Below are 13,632 nucleotides of genomic sequence, written 5' to 3'. Positions count from 1 at the left end.
CGCTATTTCTCTCCTTTTAATCGAATAATATGGGTATCAAGTTGTTGTTCCCACCCACTAATCAGCCGATGGGCCCAATACTCAATTTAGCCCGGCCCATGTTTGTTAACTATGCAATCTGCAGTAGACCTAACAAACGAAGAAGAAGAAGAAAAGTAATAGAAAGAAAAGAAAAAGAAAAGCGAGTCTTAGATTGAGCCCCAAGCCATCGCCTTCGTATACAATCGCGAACTCCCAAACTCTCGCTCAAAGAAATTATCTGAGAAAACTGAAAACCCTGTAGTCTCCGATGTCGGTGAGTGTTTACAACGCATTCTATATCGATTCACAACTGTATTGTTCATATATATACATATATATATATATATTCGCATCTGCTTGTTACTGCAAAAAATTTGATGGTTAACAGATCTTCGAGTACAATGGAAGTGCCCTAGTAGCCATGGTGGGGAAGAACTGCTTTGCCATCGCCAGCGATCGGAGGCTCGGAGTTCAGCTCCAAACAATCGCCACCGATTTCCAAAAGATTTACAAAATCCACGACAGGCTCTACCTCGGCCTCTCCGGCCTCGCCACCGACGCTCAGACTCTGTACGAAGCTCATTTTCCGATATTCGCTTCGATTTGAAATCAATTTCATTCTTAGAACATTTTGAATTTTTGTGTATTTGTAGTGATCTTATGGGTTTTGGTTTTGGTTTGGTAAAGGTATCAGAGGCTCGTCTTCAGGCACAAGCTTTATCAACTTCGCGAGGAGAGGGATATGAAGCCTGAGACTTTTGCCAGCCTTGTCTCCGCTGTTCTTTACGAGAAAAGGTTTTTTTTTTTTTCTGTTATTTTCTTTTCATTTTTTACTTTTATTTGTTTGACTAATCGTGCAGGAACAAAATGTGAGCAAAAAGAGGAAGATTTGTTAATTTTTGTTTTTCTCTGTGATTTAGGTTTGGGCCATATTTTTGTCAACCTGTGATTGCTGGATTGAGTGACGAGGACAAGCCATTCATTTGCACCATGGACTCAATTGGAGCTAAGTAAGTTGATTCTAGTGTCCTTTTTTTCCCCCCTGATTTGTGTAGAAGAAATTTCTGAAAGGAAAACTTCAATTTCACACCTTTAGGCTCCTTAAGTAAATACCTGCTTTTGACATTTCATAGCTGTTTACGCTTATCGGCTTACTGCATTTTGAGAAGATTATTATCTTTTCTTTTCAAAAATGTGGTTAAATTTGAGTTGCTTTCGTAGTTTAGTAGTGATACTATGGTTCTCCTTAGATGCTCTAGCCTTTTCTGGACCTTTGCTTGTCAAATATCCTTAAAATGTTTTCTTCGAGTTCTTCCGTTGATGGTGTATAGGTTGGGATTTTCCACCAGGCTCTAGTTACTTAGGTAATTAGTCTTATTTCCTTTGTAAGTTCTTATTAGTTCCGATTAGTGGAATGCGGGGGCTTTTATTGTTCTTGTTCATTCCCACTTTGTCTTGGTATAGAGTTGTGGTTTTAATTACATCTTAGAACCGTGCTGAATGGAATTAATGATCAATTTTCAATACTTTTGTTTGTTTGCACATTTCAGTTGTCTGAGATGTAGGCAGATTTTGATAAGAAAATTCATTGTTTATTTATTAATAAATTTTGATGAAAGGTGTAGATAAATTTTGGGTGCTGTATTGCTCTACTTTCCTATTTTTTTCAACGGAATTTCCTTCTAACATGGGAGTTCAGCCAAAAGGAAAAGGGGTTTTCCTGATATTACTTTCATGCTCTGTGCAGGGAACTGGCAAAAGATTTTGTGGTCGCTGGAACTGCATCTGAGTCCCTGTATGGTGCTTGTGAGGCGATGTTCAAGCCCGACTTGGTATGTGTTCATCTTAAATTTCCCTTTTGATTGACATTAATATTGTCGATACGTTCGTGTTATTATTATTTAGGTTTCCTAGTTTCATAAACTTAGAAATGCTATTAATTTCAAGAACTGGAGTAACTTCACATGTTAAGGCCTCGTTTGGTACATATACTTGAACCCATGATTCTGATTATGCTACAACATTTTTTATCTCACAAAGAATTTGAATTTAAAAATTTCTTCTCTCAAAGCTCCCGCCATTGAATCAAAATCACTGACTTGAACGCATGAACCAAACAAACCCTAAAGACTCCCTACGTTATATTTTATGTTTATAAGAGATTGAAGTTTAATGTTCATACTATCAAATGGAAGCCCCTTGACAATACTTTTGAGGGAGGCGTGCATGAGTCTAATATTACTTTTTATTATAAAAGTATGCCATTAACTTAACAATATTGCTGCTAATTTCTATTATTTCTCGATTAAAAATCGTTTTTTTTTTTTTTTTTTTCAAAATATTTTTTGTCGATTCTCATACAGAAGGGCACTGTAATGATATTAACATCTCATCGTCTCTCAGGAACCAGAGGAACTATTTGAGGTTGTCTCGCAAGCACTGCTATCATCAGTAAATCGAGACTGTTTGAGTGGATGGGGAGGCCATGTCTATGTTGTGTAAGCCTTTCTAAACCTCATTCTTTATTATTACCAGAAATATTTTCACAAACCTTGTAATGTATCCTAAAAGACCGACAGTTATACTGTGGTTTTCTCCTACTGCTCATAAGCACGTTATTGATTAGAAGGATGAGAGATGATAAAGAAATTAACTAGCCATGAAAGAGTCTTCATGAACAGTTAAATTTTTCTCATTCATGGTTCTGTTTTCTCCTCTGATAGAGGCGTAATTAGGCTTGTTATGGTTCAGCTGAAATCATTATGTGCAAGGAATGCATATTTTTAAGCTCAAAAGATGAAAAATAAAATATAAACATTAGTCATAGCTTTGTTTGGTATGACGGAGAGGGGTGAGGGGATTAATGGAAGGATCCTTTGGTTGTTTGGTAGGTGGGAGAATAGGAGGGAATGGATTGGGTTAGGGATTTCAATTTTAATCTTTCCCAATTTGAAGAGATTAGTGGAGGGGGATCCATACCAAACATAATAATAATAAAAATAGGGAGATTATTTCTTTCCTTTCCATTTTCCACACATAGGTTATATGCACTTCTTTCCCTCTTACCAAACGAAGCCTTTTGGTGGGTTGACATTGTCTAACATATGTATTGTTGAACTTATTTGTTGGTGTTTGTTGCAGAACACCCACCGAAGTGACCGAGAGGATCTTGAAGGGAAGAATGGATTGAGCTTCGCTGAAGGTTGGAAATGAACTGAGCTATATGTTCCAAATTCCTTTAGGCCGTCTATTTTCCTTTCATGTTTATTTAGCTTACCAATTGGAATAGGCAGTCATGAGCTTATTTGGTGACCAAGAGGGCCTATTTTCTGTTCCGACGAATTATTCGTGTGCTCTGATGAATGTTTAAAAACTGGATTATCGGTGGTTGTACTTTGTCTTCACAGTAAGAAAAATTGTTGGAATGCAGAGCTTTTTAGCTACAAAAATTCTCAGCCGTTCCTTTTAACTAGAAATTCTTGATTAAGCTCAGTCTATTAACCTAGACACGGTTTCCTCATGAAAGGAAAAGGGGAAAAAGTAGTTAAAACCTCGTTTCGAATCTCTAAAAGGTTGTTTGGTTAGGGAATTCGTATTCCGATTTGAATCATGGTTCATGATTCGTTACAGTATTTTTTCTCATAAAAAATACATGTAAATCGAAAAATAATTTTAATTCATGAACTAAACGTCTCCTTAATATTGATGATTGTAATCGTATCTCCTTTTAAAAATAAAAATCCGGAGAGCATTTAATCGTTGTCATATAGGGCAATAAACTGATAACGTGACCTTCCAAAGCCTTCCCTTCCCAGTTACAAGGCTACGTCCTTTGAAGTGTCTGAGAATGACACTGAAAAACGATATACATGAGCATGAATTTTAGTCTAATAACTTGAGAACTACTTTTCGCAATTATTGTATTTATTTATTATTAACTCGATGGTTGCATATTCCACTCCACCAAAAAAAAAAAAAAAAAAAAAAAAAAAAACCTCCATTGTTGCATATCAAATGACACATGAACTGTGCTATCAAAAAACAACACATTAAGGCTCTGTTTATTTCGCCGACTCGAGTTTAAAATTCGAGTTTTGTTACAGTAAAAAGCTCTCAGAAACAGTCACATCTAACTTTTTTATTACAATAAAAAGCTCTAACATAAAATCACATCTCAACTCGAATTACAAATTCGAATCAGCGAAGTGAACGGACCCTAACTGAAGGCGTAAGCAATTTTGTAATCTGTATGAAGGGATAACAGGCAAAATGGCCGTTTTCATACAGCTTTTTGATTAAATATGTCCCCTTTTAAGAAATTAGGCAAATGGCTACCCCTTAATATGTAAGGTGCTGAAAAAGACGGAAACACCATTAGATCCTTCCCCTATCCTAACGGCCTCTCTCTCTCTCCCTCTGCCTGCGTCTATGGCAAGTCAAGCGCTCCCTCCCTCCCTCCGTTTCTCTCTCTCTCGTTGCGTTTCTCGAGATCCAGAAAATATCTAATTGAGAGAAGAGAGAATTGTTCTCTCTCGTGTTTGGATCACATAACGTCTCGACATGAATTTTCTTCCTTTCCTATTTTGACAACCCAGCTTCAAGCATCTATGGAGAGAGGGGAAGAGTGTTGTTGATGGTCAATCAATGATTGACTCAATTAAATCAGTGATTGACTCCAAACAATCACCGGTTTTTTCTTTCATCAGGTAAGATTGCTCAATCATTCCTAATTGTTTGTTCTCAGATGAAGCCGACCTCTAGATCTCGATGGAGACTGTCACACGACGGAGATCAGAGATCGCGATTACAGAGACATTGGCCTCCCTTTGCTGCGAGAAGGATAGTGAGAGGAGAGAAGTAGGGAGATGAGCGAGTCTGCGAGAGAGGGAGAGAGAAACTGCGATTAGACAGAGAAGGAAAAGAGTGAGAAAGAGGGAGTGTGAAATGAGGATAAAATTGGAAACGCCCGCTGATCGGAAATGATGATAAAATATTGTAGAGAATTATGAACCATGATTCGAATCAGAATTAGAGAACGTGATTCGAATCAGAATCAGAGAACGAATTTTTTAACTAAACGGACTAATTTAAATTAAGATATAATTTTATATGAGAGTTTTTTATTGTAATAAAAAAGTTAAATGTGATTATTTTTTAAAAATTTATTATAATAAAATTTAAATTTTAAACTCGAATCAGTAAAATAAATGTGATTTAATTTTTAATTTTTATAAGCACCGGCCATTTTCCTAAATTGTGAAAGTTGAGATAAGTAATATTAAGGCCGATCATTAATCAATTTGAGTTTTATTACAATAAAAAGTATAATAAAATTTAAATTTTAAACTCGAATAGTAAAATAAATGGGATTTAATTTTTAATTTTTATAAGCACCGGCCATTTTCCTAAATTGTGAAAGTTGAGATAAGTAATATTAAGGCCCGTTCATTAATCAATTTAAGTTTTATTACGATAAAAAGTTTTTAAAAACAGTTATATTTAATTTTTTTATTATAATAAAAAAAATTTATATAAATTTATATCTTAATTTAAATTAAAATTTTGAATCAAACCGTGTATATAATAATGGGCCATTGATCAGATTTTCTCCTCTATAAATACCTAAAAAAAAAGTGATCTTTATTTTTCTTTAAAAAAAAGTGAAAAAAAGGAGCAGATTGGCAGGCCTAAAACAGGCGCTCAAGTTAATCAAACAAGGTAAGGCCCAAACAAAGAAAATTCTGGGCTATTTCGTATTTCAGTTGCAAATTCTGTCGGAATAACTTGTCAACAAGTAATGCCATACATGAGATCAATCGTCAGAGTCGGTTATTTTCAATTTCAATACCCATATGAGAATCTCCCTCTCACTGGCCCTTCCTCATCGTCATTTCTTGCGTTGATGAAAGCATTTTTACTTGTAAAATTGGTTAAATATTTATCCCCTTCAGTGCTTTTCACCCTGCAAATAGATACAAATACAAGACAGTTAATTGTTTCTCTCACAAAAAACTCCCCAAAAGGTAAGATCTCAACAAACAACGTCTTTGTTTGCATACTTCTCTCCTATGCCTTTATCTTGAAGCCTCTCGTATCCACAAAACTGAACAACATTCTCTGCGTTGGACGGGATAGAACTTCATTTTGCCATCAGTTCGTTATGCAATGCACGCATGTAGAAGAAGAAGAGAGATTTCGCACAAGTAATATTTAGTATAACATTATAATTCATATGTGTATATTTATAAACAAGTTTTCAATTGTTACGTTTCTATCGGCGAATCTAACTTATTTGTATTATAATATATAAGTGAGATGCAGTGGAGATTGTTCAAAGAGAGCAAGAGGACTAGTTTCCTTGTTAATCCTTACTCGGCCATTTTTTTTTAACTTCATTAACTTTTGAAAGAAATTAGCAAGTTTGTCTATCTTTCAAAATTAAGTTATGTTCACTGCAAAAATGCATCTTATATCTTATTTATTTATTTATTTTCTGGTTTTCAGATTGTAGGAGTTTAGACTAAAAAGAGTTATGGATATAATATTAGTACCAGACAGCAGAAACAAGAAGATGTGCTAGAATTTGCTGTCTGATCCTAATGGGCAACGTCGTTAGTTCATTTTTTTCGGGGTTTGGCAAAGTCATTGGGGATATTTTTGGTTCCCCATTAGATTTCCTAGCAGGAAAATCTTGCAAGTAAGCACCTTAATTCTCGATTCTAAAATCTCAAATCTTAATATTAAAGTGAAAATTAATCTTTCTTTCGTTTATTTTTCTTTATAATAATTATCCTGAATCATGTATATATGAGGTTTTGATATATATATATGGGTTCAATCAGCTCGGTCTGCGGCTCAACATGGGATTTCATCTGTTACATCGAAAATTTCTGTGTCTCCCATCTGCTCAAGATGGCCATGGTACTTGTTTTGCTCTACATTGGTAAGTTACTTGATTTGTTCTTTCAAAAGTCTAAGACTTTAAGATCACTTGCCAACATGTTTGTTACAAATTATTTCCATCTGAATATTATGGACATAAATATATAGCTGACCAAAAAAAAAAAAAAAAAAAGAGGTTTCTACTTCTAAATGCTTAGTTGGGTGGGCTTAATTTTGGTGAAAGTACTAACTACTATATCAACTGGGACACTATTTTCTTTTTCCCTTGTTTTCTTATGATCAGAATCAATTTGTGCAGTTCTCTTGTTCTTATACTTGCTACACAAACTGGGAATATGCGAATGTGTGAGCTGGAGCCTCTGCAGAATGCTCTGGGCATGCTTTGCTTCTTGTCTCTCTGTTTGCGACTGCTGCTGCACTTTCTTGTGTCTCAAGCTTCGTAATTTGCGCGGCAGAACTAACCGACGCCGTCGCCGCCGGCGGAAACTAGACATCGAAGTGGTCGATACAAGTAGCACTGAAGCAGGAGATGAACATCATAATGGAGAAACTAGTTTTGCTTCTTGTGATTATGACATGTATAAGGAAAAGAGTGATTCATCATTATCTCGTCGAAAAAGGGATTACAGAAGTGACCAATTGAGAAAGTCTCTGAGGCCTAGGAGTCATCGAATTGGTGCTGGGATCAGTAAAGATCATTTGGGACATGGAAATAGAAGAAGTTATAATATCAAACTTGGTGATCATCACAATCATAATCATGATCATGATCATAATTCTAGAGTTGATCATGCCATTAGGGTGACTCGAACATCCAAGTTTGTGCGTAAAGGCACAATATATAAGGGAGGAATTATTCAACGAAGGAGAAGTCGCCCAATGGAAGGTTAGTTTGAACTAACTAATTAAAACTGTATATTAATCATTATAAAATTGACCCACCAAAACTCAAAAAAAGAAAAATGTACCGTGTGTAAAAGAAGATGATCTTATTTATTGAAAAAGAAAATCCCTTATCCCTTTTGCAGTTTTGCTGCTGTAGTTTGTATTACAACGTTAATAAAAGGGTGAGAAACCCTTTGGTACGAGGATTCGTGTCATGGTTCGAATCATGGTTCGTAGTTCGCTACAGCATTTTCTCTCACAAAAAACACACGTAAATCGAGAATGACTTTGAATCATAATTCTGAATCCGTGAACCAAACGCGAGCGTCTGAAATGTAATTTTCACTTCAGTCTTATCCAATCGATTATCTATTTTATGAGCTACCTTTGAAATGTAATTTTCACTTTGAGTCTTACCCAATCCATTATCTATTTTATTTTTCTTTTATGATCTAAAATAAAGTCGCATAATTGAGGGGAATTTATTTTGGAAGAGAGCAATCGTATTTAAGTTTAGAACTTGGAAGAAGCAACAAATCACAAGAAATTAATGATATACGAATATTAATTTAGAGCATAACTAAAATTATTGCTGTAGCAAAATTATTTGATTCTCCTATATATAATATAGCAAAAAGAAACTTCTCTTATATTTTATTTTCAAGGACAAAAGACCTTTTATATGTTAAGTAAAGAAAAGTATTGGCCTCTCGTTTTATTTTATGATCTGTTTCACACGTCCAAGCTTATCCTCAAGCCATTAAAAGTTGTGTTCATACCTATCTATCCATGACATATAATAAATGTATATTGAAATTTTTGCGCATGAAAGGCAGCTGTGGACCGACGTTCTTACCTAAAAGATGGGGAAAAGTAGCCACAGGGTTATAGAAATCTTAATTTCAAAGTTTGAAACTTGGTATAACGTTGAAACTCATGACAAGTACAAGAACAAATATCATCTCAATCTCCTTTGCCTTTCTTGAAGGTTTGTTCATCTTCTCCATAAAGAAAACCCCAATTTACTATTTGGGCTTCTGTTGGAGAGAAGACTTTGAATTTCAAGGAAGTACCTGTTGGTCAAGAATATAGAATATAAGAAAAATTCTTGACAACCTCTTTCCCATTGCTTTCCACGGAGGTTGCTTCCACTCCAATCAAACCTCAACAATAAACAAAAACAAAACCAATTTTGTCTAACCATATATCCCCAAAGAGCAACGCTACACTTTTTGCCGTACTAATCATCTTATCTGAAATAATACGCATCAAAATTTTGTGACGCGTTTTTTTTTTTTTTTCCTTCCATGGAAGACGACCATGATCAAGCCACCAAACAACCTAATGATCATCATAATCAAGATCACCATCAACGACCCCCTAGAGTCCCTTTCACCCTCCTCGACGAAGTACTCCGCTGTGAGTTCCTCCAAGAGCAAGACAGCCGGCCGCCCTTCTCTACGCTCGAAAGCATCGAAAGCGAGAGCGATACCAACTACGATCAGGAGGATTACGAGTTCTTCGAATCCAGCGGGTTCGGACCGGAGCTAGGGTTTCTTGATGAGGACGACGTCGACGACTATGAAGGGGAAGACATGGAGGAAGACGACGGCGACGACGATGATGATGACGAACTGGACGTGGACGAACTGACTTACGAGGAGTTGATTGCTTTAGGAGAGTTCATAGGAGTTGAGAAGAGAGGGCTTTCTATGAATGAGATCTCTTCTTGTTTGCATCCAATCGTGTGGAAAACGACGTCATCGGTTAATAGCAATAATAAGAATCACAAGAACATCAAGATGATGAGTAGTTTTAACGATTCTGATCGGTGTGTGATTTGCCAGATTGAGTATGAAGACGGGGAAGAGCTCGTTAGTCTTCCTAATTGTGAACATCCTTACCATTCCGAGTGCATAAGCAAGTGGCTTCAGATCAAGAAATCTTGCCCTATTTGCAGCACTGAAGTAATTTCTTCTTCACCCTCGCCCAAGAATACTACTAAATAGTTATATCATTATAATATTATTATAATTGTTGTTTTCAGGATGGTCAGTTCTATCTGATGTTCTTGTTTTATTGTTAATTAATTGGTTGATTTGATTTCAAAAGTGCTTGTTATTGAATTTAATGATATTGGGGAAGAATTTAATAAACAGAATATGATGTACGTATACATGGCCAAGGTTAATGACGCTAGATATATGCATAACATTGATCTCATTAGCCCACATTTTATTTTTTTTTTATTTTTTCCTTGCATTGAGTGTTATGTTTTTTTAAAAATAAAAAATAAAAAATAAAAAGAGTTTATACAGTGTAGTATTTATAATTTGGTCTCTTTTTTTTTTTGCTGGGACATTTAATAGAACGTAATCAGATCTTAGACATCCGTAAACAATGAAATTAAGTATAGGGCATAAAGCTGTATTGAAGAAAAGCAATCAAATTGATCGTCAGATAAACAATCTCAATTTTATCTATGTGATTCACCAAATATAAAGGCCAAACGTGGTTATGAATTTTTATTTTTATTTTTGGTACGTAAGTGTTTAATAATTCGTAATGTCAATCAATAATAAGATATTAAACGCATCAGTGAAAAAAAAAAAAAAAGATAATTCACACAAAAAATATAGGATTATATATAGTTGTTGTCCTTAGAATTACTTTAATAATAAAAGACACAAATGGCAATGTTGTCTATAGACGGTGGTCCTAATTCTATATATCTACACGTATGTCATGCTTGCTTATAGAATTAAGGAATGGCTTGGTAATGAAAAGCTGCAGGGAAAATGCTTAATTATATATTAGCTATATCCCTGCTCCGATCCAGAACTCAATCACATCAAATTTAGACTATAGTCATATTTGGTTTACTCACACACACAAACATATATATATATATATATATATATATAGAGAGAGAGAGAGAGAGATAGATGGACAGAAACAAGGGAGAAAGAGAAAAATATGCCAAGACTTGATATAAATTAAAATTAATAGGCCAATAGTTTACATAAGTTAATAAATAGGCCAAATTACTGTTTTCATCCATAATTTGTCTGGTTATCAACCATCACTTAACAAGTTATTGTCCATAACTTATCTGGTTATGAACCATAACTTGACAAGTTTGTCCATAACTTATCTGGTTATGAACCATAACTTGACAAATTATGGCCTATTAATTTTTATAACTAAAAATTGGCCTATATACTTTCTTAAACTTTTTATATTGGCTTATTTCCTACTATTTCCGCATAAACAATTATGCTCACAACCCACGAGCAGATTGCTGTCTGCTGACAAGGGTATAGGTATCTTATATTAATTTTATAGGGCCCATAGTTAATCTTGATCTACGCTAGAATTAATTTCATAAATGCCTCTTGAAATTGGTACCTTAGTTTAACGCTAGTTTTGTAACGTCCTTTGCATGTGTTACCGTATTAAATACACCTAAAGAGTTTATTGTTTACCGAATAATGAGAAATTCATTTATATTACTATTTAAAGATTTTTAAATTCATTTTAAAAAGGAATATGTGCATAGATAATAATTGACCAAAAAAAATTAAATAGGGAACACATATAAAGAAAATTATTTTAACCAATTAAAAATAAATATGAACACGTGAAAAATTACCCTCATAAGAGTAAGTGAGTGAGGAACAATATATTTTTTAAAAACACACAAAAAGAAAAAAGGAAAGTGCAGGAGCTGTCAAGAACTTTGGTATTTATGTATTGTTGGATTAAAAAACACACACAAAAAATTCAAATGTAAAAAAATTTAAAAAAAAAAAAAAAGAATGTGGAGGGACTGCTACCATAGAAAAGAGTTTTGACTCTTTTATCTATTGTTACATGTTAGATACCTCTTAAATTTTAAAAAGAATTCATTTCACCTCTTAATTATGAAAAGTGGTTCAAAACACTTCATGAACTTTTGATTTTGTGTCAACTTGTCCTGAGATCTTTTAAAAATTTATGGAGCAAGTTGACACAAAAGCAATAATTCAGGAGACAAATTGACTTAAAATCAATAATTTGATGGCATGTTTACCTACGCGTAATCAGAGAGGACATGAATCGGAGTAGGTAGGATTCAGAGTGAGGAATCATAGTCAGAATAAGTTGTTTACTTGGTGACAGGACCTAGAACCGAAATGAACTAATGTAAAAGTACTAATATACCCTTTAAGTCAATTTGATATTTTTAATTTAAAAAATAAATTGTGTACTTATTATATTAAAATTAATCATAATTAAAATGTTTAGTGTAATAATAGGATATTAAAATAATAAATATAAATTGTACAATTATTTAAAATATAAAAATAAATTGTTAAAAAATTTAAATAGAAATAAAAAATAGTGTTAAAAAATTAAAATATATTATTAATTTATTAAACAAATAAAGTACATATTTATTATATTAAAGTCAACCAGGCTAATATTATAATATTAGACAAATAAAATAATAAATATATGTTGTAATTATTATTTTTAATTTTATATTTATAAGTAAAATAGGGTATGATAGTGATTTTATGTTAATATAAAAAAATGGGAGTCTCAATCTTAATGGAGGGCATGGGAGTGCCAATTTCATTCCTCAATCCTAAATTTTAGTGGGGCCCGCCAATCTCACTCTCATTTTATGATAAAAAAATAATAAGTAGACATGAGATTGACTCTCATTCTTTAATTCCATTCCTCAATCTTAATACGTAAACATGTCATGAGAGTATTTATAAAAACATAAATATTATCACCTCATCATTTTATTAGTTTTATAAATGTAAGGGACATTTTGAAGGAGTACATATACTTCAGGAAGCAAAATAAACCATTTTTAAAGTTCTGATGCATGTTGAATCAGGGGTATTTATAAAATTAATCCTATAAATTATTATGTTCAAAATCTCTCGTTACGTTTGTCCCAACTGCACAAGTCATGGCTAGTCACGCCTCAATTAATACATAGTAATCTAGTACCACGTATGGGCCTAGCTGTCGCTCGCCTCATCAAACTTTTCTCAGTCACACATCATCAAATAGGGTGAAATGCCCATGTTGTCATCTGTTCACTCACTCACACACACACACATATATATACACACACACACACACACACACATATATATATATATATATATATCCGTTCGTTAGTTGTATATTTTACACACACACACACACACACACATATATATATATATATATATATATCCGTTCGTTAGTTGTATATTTTTATACATGTCATACATATTAATTTATGTTATCCGCTTATTACAAGTTAAAAGGGTTCTGTTTCTACTTTTCTGGAGGCTGCAACTGAAACATCGCAAGTGCAAGCCAGTTGATCAGTTTATTTTAGAAATGTGGAGTCAAGATAAAGAAGAATATAAAGCAACAAAACTTGAATAGCAAGAAAATGCAACAATTAATTTCAAGCTGCCTTTTCTGATCTTTTGATTCTTTCGTCCACAACAACAGGAACACATGACAAAAGCGTGAACCATTGCACCTTGTATTTGAATTGTGCTACTTTATATTTCGTTATTTTTAATTCGAATTTGCACCAAACATCAAATAAGACAAAGAAATGTCAATCTCCCGGACTTGAATACAAAACTTTCAAAGTGAAACGCCGCCATTAATTAGATCACACCTTCACTGGGTGTGTTTGTAGTACTAGCTCCACTCCAACTCCCATTGTTTGTCTCCACAAAAAATGTTACATTACAAAAAAAATAATAATAATATTATTATTATTAATAAAGCAACACTTATAACAATAATATTTAATATATT

At 33.7% G+C, this 13,632-nt stretch overlaps 3 protein-coding genes across 3 annotated transcripts; all 3 read left to right on the top strand.

Annotated features, from left to right (window-relative positions):
* The first annotated feature begins 140 nt into the window (after nucleotides 1-140).
* Nucleotides 141-3,478, top strand: LOC21396547 (proteasome subunit beta type-3-A). The gene is made up of 7 exons (XM_024164953.1): nucleotides 141-295; nucleotides 410-591; nucleotides 709-816; nucleotides 942-1,031; nucleotides 1,769-1,853; nucleotides 2,425-2,519; nucleotides 3,163-3,478. Exons 1-7 carry the CDS (start codon nucleotides 290-292, stop codon nucleotides 3,209-3,211), a joined length of 615 nt encoding a protein of 204 aa, XP_024020721.1. The 5' UTR covers nucleotides 141-289; the 3' UTR covers nucleotides 3,212-3,478.
* Nucleotides 3,479-6,620: 3,142 nt separating this feature from the next.
* LOC112091400 lies at nucleotides 6,621-7,862 on the top strand. Its single transcript, XM_024164971.1, has 3 exons — nucleotides 6,621-6,718; nucleotides 6,864-6,964; nucleotides 7,223-7,862. Exons 1-3 carry the CDS (start codon nucleotides 6,621-6,623, stop codon nucleotides 7,813-7,815), a joined length of 792 nt encoding a protein of 263 aa, XP_024020739.1. The 3' UTR covers nucleotides 7,816-7,862.
* Nucleotides 7,863-8,747: 885 nt separating this feature from the next.
* LOC112091399 (E3 ubiquitin ligase BIG BROTHER-related-like) lies at nucleotides 8,748-9,983 on the top strand. Its single transcript, XM_024164959.1, has one exon. It carries the CDS (start codon nucleotides 9,117-9,119, stop codon nucleotides 9,816-9,818), a length of 702 nt encoding a protein of 233 aa, XP_024020727.1. The 5' UTR covers nucleotides 8,748-9,116; the 3' UTR covers nucleotides 9,819-9,983.
* Nucleotides 9,984-13,632: the final 3,649 nt, after the last annotated feature.

The sequence above is a fragment of the Morus notabilis genome, unplaced genomic scaffold (genome assembly GCF_000414095.1).
Source record: "Morus notabilis unplaced genomic scaffold, ASM41409v2 Scaffold1379, whole genome shotgun sequence".
Taxonomy (NCBI): domain Eukaryota; kingdom Viridiplantae; phylum Streptophyta; class Magnoliopsida; order Rosales; family Moraceae; genus Morus; species Morus notabilis.
Note: the sequence above shows the minus strand (reverse complement) of the source record. Positions and strands in the feature narration are given on the sequence as shown.